Genomic DNA, 16,452 nt, shown 5'->3' on the forward strand with positions numbered 1-16,452 from the left:
CCAGGTGTGTGGCAGGTTTAAGTTAAACCTCAGTTAAACCAGGTATGTGTTAGGTTTAAATGAAACCTCAGTTAAACCAGGTGTGTGGCAGGTTTAAGTTAAACCTCAGACATGATGATGCTTTCTACAGGACACAGCAGCGCAGCATTTAAAGGCCCTGCACATCAGAGAAACAGATTGGAAAAGGTGATTCTTAGATGTATTGCTGTATCGGTGTTAGCAAAGAACATAACATGAAGCCTAAATAGGGGGCGATTTTAGAGTTGTTAGAAGACGTTGATATCATCCTTTTTAACCATGCTAAGCTCATTTTCCCTGCTTCCAGTTTTGTGTCGCTGAGCTTGGCTAAACAAACCCAGGAGGCAGTTTTCTCTTTGGTCTGTCAAACTGAGACTTAAAACATGGTCTGGGCTGAAACATCTGGACAACCTCCCTGGCTTTAGCAGCGGACTGTCTCCATTCCAGGATGTCCTTCAGTGCTATTTGTTTGGAGTGTCGTTTACAATGGAGGGTCAGCAGTTATATAGCAGCCTGTGCTCTGGACAGACACGGGAAGCTGGCAGGAAGCCGGCAGAGCACATGGAAGGAAAAAGAACAGGCGCAGTGACGGTTCAGAGTAGACCCTCACCGCTGTGATCCATACATCCTCTTTCAAAAGGGACACACGCACACCGTATCATCACTTGATATGAATTATACATTATCACTGGGTTGGGGATTTCGGTGCTCAGTAACACTCACGCAGATCTGAATCAGCATGGCCAAAGAAAATTATTGTCAAGGTTTGTCACGTTGATTCAACTTAGTTAGATAAAGCTCAAATAAGGCCTCTACTCATAGATTTGAGTTGGACCAAACTTTAACCAGAAAGCACTTCTATTATAAATAGACACACACATCAATCATTTTTTTAAAATCATGTTGAGATGCTGAATGGAGAGACAGTGGTCGCATTGGGCTGCGTGATGATTTTAAAAATAGGACACTGCAAAAGTATAATTCACTGTAAAACAAGACAGGAAACAATTACCAACTGCAGAGTAAAATGATGTGCACTAGACTAGACATCCAGAGGCCAACAGCAGAACGCGATACCACTTGCTCACGCTCATCCGCTCTCCCCACTTCCTGTTTTCCCTCTTCTTTTAATCCCTTCCTTTTCACTTTGATGCAGTTCACTTACTGACTGTTTTCTTTCCCAATGAAATCAATTAGTTTCCATGAATGTGTTTACAAGACTGCCACACAAACCAGCCGTTTAAAGGTGTTCGGTTTCTAAGCTCCACCGTCGGTAATCCAGTTCTCCACCACGGTTACAACTTCTGTCAGGGGCTGTGGCAAGCACTAGGCCCTATTATCTGTTTCCCGCTGGGCTTTTTACTGAAGAAATGACCACTCACAGTCAGGAGCATATATATTATAAATCTGTTGAACGGGCTGTGGCAGTCTTTCAACCAGCCCCTTTAAACATATATATATAGAGTTGCAGGGATGACGTATTTCTGTAGGCCATCCCGGGAGTTTGCATCGCCCTGGTTCAATCAACAAAAAGCCAGTGGGATCTGTTCCATGGGATTTTGGATTATTGCAGAAAATAAACTCTGTGGCAAAACAAAAAGTGTATGATTCTTACACGTTTTGTTCAGCAACATAATCCTCACTGATGAACACCACTTTTATGATTTTTGAAGCCTAAATGGAATCAGCAGAAGTAAAAAACTAACGTTAGGCTATAAAGGAACTCCACCACGGTCGCATTACTTCAGCGTCACCACCGCTGAGCTTCACTTTGAAGAGAATATAGATATAGATATACAGACAGATATATACAGAGTATAAACACAACGAGGCTGTAAAGGCGGACTCGTGAGTAGATGACTTTCCGTGTTCGGCATGAAGACATTTAATGTCCGCGACGACCTCTGTAGTCTCATTTAGCTGCTTGTTAGCAACCGTCTTTTTTAAGACACGTATATAATAAAATGTCCTAATGATTTGGATTTTTCATAGTCTATTTATTCAGTTAGCTGTTCAATTATATATTTTTATTAAAAGTTTCCTATGTAAATCAGCAAAGTGCTTGTAAACTCAGCTCAAGTAACTTAACCAACTGTCTCTTAAAACACTAGCAGGCATTTGCAATGGACAGGGGAAAAAAACATTTACAGTAACGTTTTGTGTTTTTTGTGTGCGTGGATTTAATAGGAGGAAAAAAGAAAAGAAAATGCTGTTTCAGTGTTCTCTCAGTGCTGACCGGAATGTAATTCAGATGGAGAAACACTTGATCCTTTATTCATTTCGTTGTTTTCATTAAAAAAAACAAAACATGGTTTTGTCCTTCTATAGCATTTCAATCAGGAGAGAGTTAAATGAGTGAACAATTATTTGCATAATAAAGATAAGAAATGTGAAAGGCTTTGGTAGTGAAGCCGTAGTACCCCCCCTCCCAGTGGAGTCTAGACACTGGTGGTGGTGGTGGTGGTGGTGGTGAAAGGTATGGCTGAAGATCTGGATGTGATGAGGAGTGGTCCTCTGATGAGCTCATGTGGCGGCCGGAGGTGAGTGGGGGTGGAGGAGGGTCGAAACAACAGCTGACGGCGAGTGAGAGGAGAGCAGATTGAAGTTTTGGCGGCAGCAGCAACATGATTGGCTGGCGGAGATCGTGGCAAGATCTGGTTGGACAGTGAGAGAAGTGAACTCCCATGATCAGCTGATTAGAGAACCAGAGAGAGAGAGAGTTGTCTTCCTGACTGAACTCACTGTGAGACTTCCGTCCGGAGAAAGGTCCAAAAGTCTGTAGAGTCTGAACATACTGGAATCAGGTTCCTTAAACCCTGAAATTCACCCAAAACAAATACAGACGACGTGACCTTAATGTCCTCAATGTTAGCTACGGCCCTGAGAGGAAGACTAGACAAATCACCCCCCACCTGGAATTCCATCTATATAGGTCAATTAGACACCTGATGATTTACGTCTACTGCCAGTGCAGACAGTAGTGCGTTCCCTGCGTGGTGAGGTGGAAAGTCAGGACGTGGAGGTTGTGGGTGGTGGATGGGTGTGTAGCAGGTGAGTGAAATCTAAGTGTTTCAGTTGCCTAACCCTAAACGTACCTTCCTCAACGGTGCTCTCTTTTCCTAACCATATACACTGTCGTTGCATTCCCAGACATTGTGGAAAGGCAGAATTTTTAAAAAGTGTCTAGCGTTAAGAGTTGGAAAGAGAAAGCAGAGTCTTGTGTGTGTTTGTGTGAGAGAGAGAGAGAGAGAGAGAGAGAGCTTTGTATGCACTTTCATCCATCTGTCATCTTATATCTTTACGTACATTCTTTTCCTCATTGTGTAGCATCATGCCATCTGTGTGTCTTCCTGCAACTCTGACCCATTTCCTATACTGCTGCTGCTGTGTGTCTGTGTGTGTGTGTGTGTGTCTGTGTGTGTGTGTGTGTGTGTGTGTGACCAACTTCTTGTTTTTGGTGGAGTAATAAGGAAACTCATAGTCAGGGCTTTTGTAGAGAGCTTATTGTCAACTACTAAGCCCCACACTCCTAATGGGCCAATCCATTTCGAGAAGAATAGCAGGAAATAGAAAGGGGTTGTGTAAGCTGGTCAAGGCCTGCTGCCTTACTCAAAATGCTGTTTCGGAAAATGTGGCACCATTTATTTTTATCCACACCTCTTAAGTGGCTCACTTATGCCCTGTCATAATTTGACAGGTGCATTGAATATTATTTATTCCACCTCACCAGCAACTAAATATTAGAAGAATATGAGGAAACCCGAGTATCTGGCTGATTATAATAACACACAAACATACACAGACAAAAATAATAATAAACTTCACAGTATTTGTATGGAACCTTCTATATGTGGGAATTAACTAATAACCTGTACTCTAGTACTGTACTTAAATACAGGTTCTGATGTACTTATACTTAAAGGCCCCATATCATGCTCATTTCAGCTCTATATTGTTATTCTGGGGCTCCACTAGAGCAGCTTTGCCCCGGCCCTTTCTGCAGCCCCTCAGTCCCCCCTCCTCTGTCTGAAACAAGCCGTTTGAGACAAACTGAACCACCTCCAAAAAACCTGAAGAGTAGTTCCTGAGCAGAGCGCTCCAATAACTCAGACAGACTGAGCGGGTGGATGAGCGTCCCTGAACTTGGTGGGTGGTGCTGTGCCTGGAGAAGATGACCTGCTGGGGGGGGGTGTGGCTGAGCGCGGTGACTTTACAGTTTTGACATCACAACCTTACAGGAAGTCCCGACGGCTCGTTTAAAGGCACACAGACAAATTTGTAGGCATCTGTGTGAATGGTTGTCTGTCTGCGTGTGTCAGCCCTGTGATAGACTGGTGACCTGTCCATGTGTACCCCCCCCCCCCCTTTTTAACATGGTGATATTGTTTTAAGGTCTGAATGACACAGCAGTGTATCAGGAGGATATGATCTGACCCTTGCTGTGTGTTTCAGGTGAGAGAAGGCAGTCAGTGACACTGCGGTCTGCTTTTTGAAGTTTAAATCACTCTCTGCTGGCCCTTAAACATTTTACCTCAGACAGGTTATGTGTTACCGGAGGCCTAAACATTATTTAAACGACATATTTTTGAATAATTCGAATTTCAGTACATAGCACCTCCTCACTCTTGTCATTCATTCCGTCATTTATTCATGGAACCAAAAATCAACATCTAATCTCTAGTTTGACTGCTGACTGTGTTTTGAATCTGCAGCAGTGAATAAAGTTAACAGGCTTCTTCGTGGTGTTTCGTCAGGGTTTACAGTAGATGGGACAAATGTATTCACAGGGAGCAATTTTGTTGGCTTCAAAGTCTGGTGAATCACAAGATCTCATTTTCCTGTTGCTCCCTCTTTTTCTGCTGACCACAGCAGGTGCTCTGGAATTCAGCACACACACACACACACACACACACACACACACACACACACACACACACACAGCTCTTTCCCTCGCTTCCTTCTCTTTCACGCAGAGATTTCGATTTCAGTCCTCATACTTAAGAGTCTGAAGAGAGAAATGGCAGGTGACAGGGTCAATGCTGCTTTACCTGACCCTCCCGGGCAAAGTGAAGAGGAGAACAAAGAAGAAGAACAGACTTTTGGGAATATCTTTGCAGAGTTAGAATCTGTCGACTTGCCTCTGGGAACCACCTTAAGGTAAACTCACGCAATTGATGCTGGACTCATTCACCTGACTTACAAAGTGAGCGATCTTAAATTCTGACTGATCTCAATATGCACATCAAGAGATGCAAACAACCAAGGAAACATATATGTGTTCTAGATTTTTATATATTTAAAATATATATAGGTGTAATTGCACTTTTAGCGCAATATACTCATCCAAAGAAATTCGTCTTCTGAGCAGATAATCAGGGCTGAAAGGAATACCACTGCCTCTTTTACACGGGGAAATTATTCTATAAATATGTATTTTAATTTACAGGTAACAATGTGTAATTATAATATCATTAAAAAGACACTAGACACTAGCTCCTTTTTTAGTTAAGATGCAAATACAACATTATCTGTCAATAAAACTAAATGTCATTTTAAGAAGGGTTAGTGCATTAATAGTGAAACAATTTATACAGCATTTCTAACTATTATGTTATTATGGAAAACATGAAAACCAATTTGATCAGATTATGTCACTGGCTGGGCTGATATCAGTTCTACAATTCAACAACAGCCAGCAACCAATATCGTTTTCCATGTTGGCCACGGTGTTTTGGGGGTAAAGGTCTGCGCATGTGCAATACTGTTGCAACTTTACTGTAATGTAATATACAGGATATGTGGAAACAAAGCTGCTGACATTGAATTCATTACAGCTGTAGTGCGTCCCCCACAGGCTAGACCTCATACTGACCTGTACTCTGCTGTAGCTGCAGCGATAGCCATTATACACACATAACAATCATGGCGGAGAATGAAACCCTGGAGTGTATAACGGAGCACGAGCGGATTTTACAGGAAATTGAGAGCACCGACACGGCGTGTGTTGGTCCCACTCTCCGGTAAGAATATATAGCTCCTGAGAGAGCCCTCGCCAACCATAATGTCTGTGTGTTTGGTTTTCAGACCTTTTGTTCACGAGCTAACGTTAGCTTAGCTAGCTGCCCTAGCCACCGGTAGGCTAACATTAGCAATTTTAGCCAACAAGGCTATATGGTGTTTGAAATGAAGCATGAGCCTAGCTGCCTCGTTAGCTAACAGGCCAACACTGGCCACTGTTAATTCAAATTGGAGGCAAGTAAAGCCGCGTTTGTGTGGGGTGTTCCAGGTTCTGTGTATTGATGGATGGCTGGTGACCTGTCAAAATGTAAACATCGCTTGTGGGTGTGGCTGTGGCTGTGTGACTGCACATCTTATTATCATTGTGCAGCCGATGTTAGCTAACGGTGCCAACAATTTCGGCAAGTTGTTCATTTGAAAATGCACGATACTGGTATTCCGTTATACCACGGTTTGATGCGTCATCTTGACCCCCTGGTGTTGTGTTGTGGTTGCCACAGAGCTCGATAGTGGTGAAACGAGAGGCTGAATTGCTCAAGCTAACGTTCTCTAGCACACTGCACTGGTGGTGTTAAGTAGCTACCAAGCTAGCTTCCGAGGCCGTAATTAACGTTAATGAGTGACATTGGTTTGACTAATGACTAAGCTAGTGTGTATAAACTGACTTCAGCCACTGCTGAATGCCTCCACCTCTCACACACGTCTGTCCCGAAGACATGCCTGTATGCCTCCACCTCTCACACACGTCTGTCCCGAAGACATGCCTGTAGGCCGTGTTTGTCTTGCAGCATACCTGGGGAAACCAGTGAATATGTGTCCCAAAGGTAACATTATGTACCTCTCACAGCACTGTTTCCGTTTAAGTGTTTCTTTTATGATGTTATCTACACGGCCATTATATTAACAGCTGACCTAGAAGGTGTAGGTTAGTAGTTGAAAAATGACATTGTCTCCAGCTTAACAGTCTTGGAAGGCACTTATTTTTGTGGGTACTGCCTGAAATGAAAATTCTGGTTGAGTTCCTCCTTACACTCACACAGTTACTATATCACATTATTATTACAATGTGATAAAAATACCGTGTTATATCAGCTCAGCTTTTTGTATCATTACTGATTCTTCAATACACCCACGATTGTGAGAAATCTATTATTCATGGCCTCCGCCCAGTAACAGTACAGTCCGGCGCACCTTCAGAGCAGCTGCCCCTCACTAAACTTCTATAAGAGTCTACGCGTGTCAGCCTCATGTTTTACCAAACAAGACTCACATTTTAGTGTCTAAAAAAAAAAAAAACCCCATCATATTTGCATGCAGTCAGAGGGATAGAAAAGTGTGTGTTGTGGTCATTGTACAGCTATAAAGTCCTAGCCAACACACGGAACGTCCCTCCTGATTGGCTGCTGACAACGCTGAATAGTCAACCACGCTAGACTGCAGCAGAGGAGGCTGTTTCACCTGCTGGTTTAAAAGTACTTCAGCCGACTTAGCTAACATTCAGTACTGGAGCTTAGAGTGTCCTAGCAGTGAGCAGAAATGAGTCCCACTGCTCTGCCATGCTTTTATCCCGTGTTGCTCTGTCTAATCATCCACTTTTAGTGGGCACCCCTACTATAACCAAGTTTTTATTACTTTAAAGCAATGTGTACAGTGTAGAGCACATGCCCAGACCACAGATGTAAGAAACTGCAGCAATAACAGACCAGTTTAAAAGGCCAGGCTAAAAACTGTGAGAATGTCACATCCCTTCTATCTGTCTATCTGTGTGAGTTACTGGCACCCAGCTATGACAAGACTGTAGTACTTAAGATTTTGCCTACTAGTTGCAGTTTGAAAAACACAAAAGAATTCACTGAATCTACACAAACAGTCGCGACAATTTGAAAAATACAGGGTGGCGTATTTTTAAACTGTGTGAAAAACATATTGGGAGGTTGAATGATAAAGTGTTTGTAACTCAGAGGCCACTTCAGGCTGGCTGAAATTGGCTTCCTGCCCTGGCAGGAAGCAGGAAGACAGTGACCTATTTGTTTCAGCAACCACCTGCTTTCAATTATTAATAACAGGAAAGGGGAACCTCGTATGAAAGCATGGAGGCTGATGATTACTGGCCTGCATGGACGTACAGTTTGCATGTGCTGTGCTGTTCATCACATCAGACCTAGTTCTTAGCTTCAGGTCCATGGCAAATTATCAGTTAGTCATTTATCAAGAACACCAAACATTAGCCAGTGCCAGCTTTCCATTGTAAGAATGTTCTGCTCTTCTCTGTGTCTGTATCTCTATCTGTGTACATTGAATACCATGGGTCTTTTGGACTGTTGAGGCTAATTGAAATGTTCTTTTTACATTCTGTAGCTCAAATGAAATTTGAAAACATGATGGATTAATCAATAATGAAAGTAATCATTGTTTGTCACATTAAAGGAATACGGACTGAGAGAAATCTCCTTCCCTTATAGCTCTAGTCATCACTTTGGGCCCTGAGAATTTGTGATGCAGAAATATGGCTCCTTAAAAAGTGTATTATCTTCCACTTGTCCTCTGGCAATTGAGCTGACTTCAAACTCTTCTGCCAAATATGTGAAAGTAAGCATGAGCATTTGATTAGGTAAAGCAGCATCTGATTTGTTTAACAAAATGTCTCTGTGTCAACTGTTGGCCTCTGCGTAGCTCCACAGAGGGAAGGGGTCAGGTTTGTTGCCTGTACGAGTATTGTTTGTCTGAACAATGGGATTTAAGGAGTTTGGTATATTGACTCAAATAAAGTAGAATGGGAAACTGGGCATTCAATTATATAAAATTAAATGAAATTAAGCAGGAAAATGAAGTGCCACTAAGTGTGCTTGTTGTGGTCCATGGAGTTACCACTGTGGATTACAGAGTATGTTGTGTGATGTAGCGCCTCCTCTCTTTTCCTCTGAAGGTTCAATAAATGTTAGCACACCTCCGCCTCAACACTGAAGTTGTTTTTGAAAATGCACAACGGAGCCAGTAACAACGTTACATTCACTTTCAGCCGTGTGTGTTGCTGCGTAACGTAGGGCTGTCACAATCTTGAAATTTGAGTTAACGATCAATTGTCATACAAATAATTATTGATTAACGACTTGATTGTCTTTTTCTGTTCGTTTTACGCCACACAGCGGTGCTGTTGTGTTTAGCTTTACAACTAGGCCTAAATCCATTTCAATGCTTGCTCATCGAAATGATGTGGCCGTGGGCAAAGGAGTGTCAATTCATTTTCAAATAGTTTTCATTCTGAAACAACGTTACACCTCTGGCTCTGCTGCACATGGATTTATTTTAAATAGTTTATTTAAAACTGTTGTGTAGGCCTGCCTAATGTAACGAAAAAGTGGTTCACAATAGCTAATTCATGTAGAAGGAAGTTTTATTTTCAAAAGCTAATATGCAACGGGCAAACACAAAGCCACGTTTCTATCCAAGCATTTTGCAAATGATCTAATTAGAAAAGCTGGATGGAAGCAACAAAATTCAACAAAACTTTTACAATATCGCTGAAAAGGTTTTACACTTGCTTGAGATGTTTCTTTCCTTCTGTCCATAAAGAGTTTATACAACAAATAGTCGATGTGATAAATATCGCATGACAGATCAGCTGTTTGGTCTGATTACATTGCACAACAATTCTAAACTCGTTTTAAACACACTCAAATGAAGCAGCAGAGGACGGTCAGTACATGATCCCCAAGAACTTTTCCCCAGAGCTGTCAAACACACTGCTGCACCTGTAGGGGAGACAAAATGTGACCACCGGTAGAGAGTTGACAATACCGTTTCCACCGTTACGGGGATATAAAATTACTTATACCGTGGTGGAAGATTTTGCCCTATCTGCCATATCACCCAGCCCTACCTCATACCAAAATAAGCTTGAAAACACAAAGAAAAGGCTTCCGTTCATCCCTGTATATTACAGATGTCCACAACACGGGCAGAAAACTGTGCAGCTCCACTCTGCACCTGCAGCTGCTCGCTGCCCTAAAGCGTCTTTAAGTCTCCACAGTCGGTCCTGAAGGGACATGCGTGCATTTGTTATCGCATTACATGTAATAAATACAATATAATTATTCAGAGTAGAGCTGGATTAAACAAACTATATTAAGAATAGAAGCAAATATGACTAAATATCAACATGTAAATAATGACAAAAATATTCAACTGCAAAACTTCCCTTGATTGTGGAATCTAAGGATTATGCAAAATGATTGCGGTCAGCTCAAATAATCAGGCGGTCATGTAATAATTGTGATAAGGTGATCATGTAGTAATTGTGATCAGGCGGTCATGTAATAATTGCGATCAGGCGGTCATGTAATGATTGTGATCAGGCAGGCATGTAATAATTGTGATCAGGTGATCATGTAATAATCGTGATATGGTGATCATGTAATAATCGTGATCAGGCGGCCATGTAATAATTGTGATCAGGTGATCATGTAATAATTGTGATCAGGCGGTCATGTAATAATCGTGCTAAGGTGATCATGTAATAATCATGAGCTCAGGCCAAGCTGTACGTAGTTGTGACGTAATACAGGATGTCAACACGACACAGTACCATAGACACAGACAGGGCTGCAACTAACAGTTATCTTCATTATCCATTAATCTGCCTATTATTTCCTCGATTAATCGATTTAGTCGAAAGAATGTCTGAAAATAGGGAAAAATGTGCCTCACAAAAAAAGCAAATGCCTTGTTTTGTCCACCCAATAGTCCAAAACCCAAAGATATTCAGTGTACTGTGATATAAAACTGAAATGAATGCAGAATTCAATTGCAGATAAATTGTCTGTTGATAGTCTAATCCAGTGGTTCCCAACCTGGGGGTCCAGACCCCCATCAGGGGTCGCCAAAGCTCCATGGGGGGTTGTGAAGCCCTCTTGATTTTAAGGGTGTAAGAATTTTTATATACATATATATAAAATATAATATATGAATAATATATGAATTCATTTCTGTGAAGAAGACAACAAAATTTAAGGGCTATTTTAGAAGTTTAGAAATATTTTTATTTATGACAAAGTCAGGCTGCTTGGACTATTAAAACGTATGTATTATAGTGAAATTAAAAGGAAATCAGAATATGGACATAGAATTGTGTTCCCAAAAATATCAGGGAAAATCGTCTGATACATTACAATATCCACAGGAAATAGTCTGTTCAGAATTTTATACAAACTGCTAGTTTTACACAAACGTCCTACAGTGCTTTGACACCTTTTTTTATGCAATGAATATAATGAAATATACGTAAAGATATTTAAAAAGAAGTAGGCTGCTTCCCTTAAGAGAAAGGTTGGGAACCACTGGACTGATCAATTGTTTCAGCTCTACCTACAAGCATGACTTTGTGACATCCCAAGTAGTTTGGACCAATGTATGAATGAAGTGCTTATAATCAAAACATTGGCAGTAGAGTGGTAATAACACATTCTATGTAAAAGTAAGGCTTAAAATATGGCTCTATGGGTGGCGATGTGGGCCTGTCAGATCACCACAATGGTCTCTGTAATTGTGCCTGTTACAGGCTCTACCTTAATCTTAATCATTTTAGATTGTTAGTCTTTAAATGACAGAGCAATGTTGTATTTCTTGTTGCGACTGGAATCAACAGACTCAATAGTGACCACCAGATTTTTTTTGCCTGTGGTGTAATGTGCTGAGATAGTGTAGGCACAGTCTCCCTCTTTTAAGAGTTTGGATCAATAACTAGGACCTCTGTTTTGTCCTAGTTTAATTAAGGACATTTTAGGTTATCCATTAATTAATTTATATGAATTAATCTTCAAAGATGCTCAGAAATCACAAAATAACCCTGTTCATTTCAATAAACTATATGCTATTTATCGTCATAGTATTTCACTAAAATGCCACTAGATGGAGCTGTTACTCCAGCTGAAATAAATGGCTTTTTTTGTCAGCCTGGGATCCACATTCATCATTTCCTAACCCGTCCCATATCAGAAGCATATTATATTCTTAAAAGCCACTTAAAGGCCAAAGGCCATCCTTGCTGATAAGTCAGTTTTATGGCTTTAGAATGAGCTGTCATGACCTTCTTTGTGTCCACGAGGTTGTTTTATGATCCATTTACACTGAAGGCTTGTTGGTGAATGCACTGTGTCCAAAGACACGTGTACCAGTAGCTGCTGGCAGACACACTTTCAGGCTGCAACCATGCTGATTTCAACCCAATGCATCGTTTCACGTTATGTCCCTGCTCCCTGCTTTATGTAACAGATACACACACATTCTTGTAAACTTTACTGAAAACAATTATGAACTCAAAAACGTACAGTAACATATATATATGTGTGTGTGTAAGAATGAAAAAAGGAAACGTAGTGTTGGAGTGAAATTATAACACAAATAAACATCACGTGTAAGAATAATGCAGGGAGCTGTTTACATTCAGTAGAAATAAATTAATATGTAGCAATAGATAATGAAGATTTACATTTACTTAGAGTACTTTACTTACTTACTTTAGTAAGAGTTTTTAAAAGAGCTCAGGTCTTTGTTGCATTTTTATTTTTGGTTGAAATGACACATTTTGACCATTGCATGTCACTAACAATATCTAGTTGAAGGGCTCCTTTAAAACACTGGACCTGGTCTGAATCAAACAACCAATCAGGGTAATCGTTCTGATTCACACTCCAATCCAGAAGGCGGAACCTTCTGTAGAAGCCGTTGTGTGTAGAGAGCTGATGTGATTGGCCAGTTATGTGCTAGCTAACCCTGATTGGTTGTTTGATTCAGACCTGGTCCAGTTTTTTTAAAAGACCAAATACAAAGGGGGCGGGTGCTCACAGACACACATTTTTTTTTTTTTAAAGGAGCCCTTCAATTAAATATTGTTAAGGACATGCAATGGTCAAAATTAGTTATTTCAACCAACCGTTGCAACCATGGGCCACCACTTTTTTTTTCACTATTGCATGGTGCTAAAGCAGCTATTAATGGTATTTATATAATAACAATGTATCAAATACGTGGGAAAGAGGTCGTTCGTAGTGATGAACCTACAGAGAATTATCGCCTGAATGTGCGGCTCCCCTCGGCTTTGCGGAGCTTTATAGTGAGTTTCAGCTCGTTGTGTAGCTGTCCAGTCTTTTTTCAGAGAAAAAGCTCGAAGAACCCACAAGTTCTAAGCCCTATAAGTCGATGATTTGACTCATCAGTCTAGAAGACCCACATGAAACTACTTTCATCTTGTTAATATGTATCTATTCTCCACGCCTAGTCTCCAAGTGAAGTCACCAAAAACAAATCTCATTTGGGGAATATGTGTCCCTACAATGATATCTCTAATTTTCTTTTTACGGACATCTAAATCACCTTGACTACATTGCTTTTCCAATCTGGTGTATTGTGTCGTATCATCAAAATGTAAAGAAAAGTAATAGTCCATCTTCATTTTAAAGTTGTCAAACTATAATGATAATAATAATAATATTGTTTTCAAACTACTTTTTGAATGAACACGGTCTTGTGTTTAACTAATATCTCAGTAGGTCCATATTTAATATCTTTTCAGAGGAAAATTGTGGTTATAGGTCCATGCTAATGGTGCCTGCTTATACACGGAACCTCAGTCTAACACACACACACACACAAACACACACACACTCTCTCACACACACACACACACACACACACACACACACACACACACACTCAGTTACATATATACACATGGCCATCTGTGCCAAACCAGGATATGACAGAGGTGTGTGTGTGTGTGTGTGTGTGTGTGTGTGTGACCAGTAGTGATTCATAGCGGGGTTCTTTACAATAATCAGAATCAGAATCAGAAACTGTTTATTGCCAAGTAACATACATTACAAGGAAACAACTGGCCACCTAGACCTGCCCACTAGCACTGTAATGTTGTTTCTCTGTATTTTTGCAGTGCTGTTGTTCGGTACACACAAGGGGTGTCATGATGCCGATTTTAAATCGAAAATTGATCGAAATTAGCTTTCGATTTCGACCTTCGAAATTGACTGGTTGCACACAGCGCGTTTAATCAAAACAATGTTGTAAATTGCTCTTCCACTGATGGTTGCTGTGCTGTGCTATGTCCCTGTGATTGTACCTTATGTCATGTCGATTAATCTGCAGATTATTTTCACGATTAATCGATGAATCCTTTAGTCTATAAAATGTCAAAAAATTGGGGAAAAATGCTCATTACCATTTCCCAGAGCCCAAAGTGACGCCTTGAAATAGCTTCTTTTGTCCAACCAACAGTCCAAAACCCCAAAGGCTCTTCATGTACTGTCATAAATGACAAAGAAAAGCTGCAAATCCTGGAACCAGCAAAAGTGACTGAAACGATTTATTGATTATTGAAAGTATCGATCTTTTGATCAAGTAATAGTTGCAAATCTAGATTACATGTGACAAATGAATTTGATTGATTGACATTGACATACACAGAGAAACACAACCTGCACACTTATTTACACAGTTGAATCTACAGCACTCCTTGAAGCCCTTCCTGCCTTACCGCCCTTTTGCCTTTTGCCCCCCCCCCCCCCCCCGTTTCCTCACCTCATTTGTCTCTCTCAGGTCTATTTATGATGACCAGCCCAACGCCCACAAGCGTTTCATGGAAAAGCTGGATGCCAGGATAAGGAACCATGACCGCGAGATTGAGAAGATGTGCAATTTCCACCACCAAGGCTTTGTGGACGCCATAACGGAGCTCCTCAAAGTCCGTGCTGATGCGGAGAAACTGATGGTAAGAGAAATTTACTGGAAAGAGGCCAGGCCCAGAAGATAGCCACCCACATTGCCAGCCAAATCTCAAAATATAGTGGCTGCGTGAACTCCAAGCAACTACCAACTAGAATGCTAGGAGCATTCTGCCGCTGCAATGCTAGATGCATGTATATGCTTTAATGGGGCTATTTTCCCACAGTAACTGTAACCGTGTTACTTTCATTCGCCTTGGGAAAGAGGGTCATAGTGATAGTCACTTTTGCAGATTTGCTAGTGTCAGTTTTTGGATGCGAAAAAAAAGAATTGCTTATCAAAATCTTACGGTCACACCTGGTGGGGTGGGATATAACATAGTAAGGACCTTTATCGCTCATACTAGTCATAGGGATGGGTATCGTTACTCTTACCGATACTGCTTATCAATCGTCGTAGTAACGTCGGAGCTTATCAATAATACAGTCTTTCATAATTAAGCCCTGGGGCCCGTTTAATACCGGGTTTCGGTACCCATCCGTAGTCATCCAGAGCGGAGGAAATCCAGAAGTACTAAATGAAACAGGACATTTTTACCGTTTTCAAGAATTTGTATCAAATCGAGTTGCCCTTGAGCTGGCACTTCTAGATTGGACTAAGCAGGGCTTTTCTCCGTAATGGGACAAGGTAGCTAATGAGAACAGATGCTGTCCCATAATGGAAAGGTCATAGGTTACACTCCCCGGTGCAGCATGTTGTTTTAGATAGAGAACAGTCTAGGTTACCTTTACCAGAAATGTCACTTGTCTGTCTTGCTGTGGTGCTGCGCCCGAGCTGAATGGAAAAAAGAGGCGGTGATTATGTATGTCGATCCCCCCTCGTTTGGAAGCTTCTCTGTTGAAAGGATTGTCATCAAAAAGCCGACTGGTCAATTGGGTCATGGCTCTCAGCCGTGTGACAAGAGCCGAGAGTTCAAAAATCCCCATCCAGAATCGAGAAGTTTGTCACTGAATCTGTGAGAAAGAGCCTGTCACAAGCCATTAAACCCCATGAAAGGCCCAGTGCGCCGACGATGGGTTCAGGTCCCCGCTGCCTGGTTAATCTGAATTTGCCTGCCTTTGTCCCTGCCCCCTCATGGACAATGAGCTGATTACAAGGCTGAGCAGCTGCAGCGAGGGAGGTAGAGAGGGAAAAGAGAGGGCACGGAGAGACATGTGACCAGCAATGTGCTTCGTCCGTCTCTAGCTGATGTTACTCAAACAAGAGGCAACATGGCATCGACACACTTTGATGCCAAGTATTGATCTTAAAAATGATTCATATTGCGAATACAAAGTTCCCTGAAGGGGCTGCATAACTTTTTTGTACAAGTTGCATTGTTCAAAATACCTGTAATAGTACAGCAGTCCACACAAGTTTTCCATTTAGTTAAGTTGGACTATGTAGGCTGTATTACAAACTCTTCCCTTAAATGGTCTTGACATATATAGCGTTTTTCAACCTTCACGGTTCCCAAAGCGCTTTACAGTTCAGGTCTCGTTCACCCATTCACACACTGACAGCGACCGAGCTGCCATGCAAAGGTGCTGGTGGTGCTGATGAACAGACTGAAAACTTTATCTTATTAGATCAAATGGATGTAGACAACATTTTCCTTCGGGGCACATCATTTGCGGTTGAAAA

The 16,452-nt window shown here is 41.3% G+C and overlaps 1 protein-coding gene across 1 annotated transcript in view; it reads left to right on the forward strand.

Annotated features, from left to right (window-relative positions):
* The first annotated feature begins 5,940 nt into the window (after positions 1 to 5,940).
* exoc6 (exocyst complex component 6) overlaps positions 5,941 to 16,452 on the forward strand; it is a 39,729-nt gene continuing 29,217 nt past the window's right edge. Inside the window, exons 1-2 of the mRNA XM_070926580.1 lie at positions 5,941 to 6,038; positions 14,644 to 14,815. Of these exons, the coding sequence (XP_070782681.1) occupies positions 5,941 to 6,038; positions 14,644 to 14,815 (270 nt within the window). The remainder of the gene's footprint in view (positions 6,039 to 14,643; positions 14,816 to 16,452) is intronic.

Source organism: Enoplosus armatus, chromosome 20 (assembly GCF_043641665.1).
Source record: "Enoplosus armatus isolate fEnoArm2 chromosome 20, fEnoArm2.hap1, whole genome shotgun sequence".
Lineage (NCBI taxonomy): Eukaryota > Metazoa > Chordata > Actinopteri > Centrarchiformes > Enoplosidae > Enoplosus > Enoplosus armatus.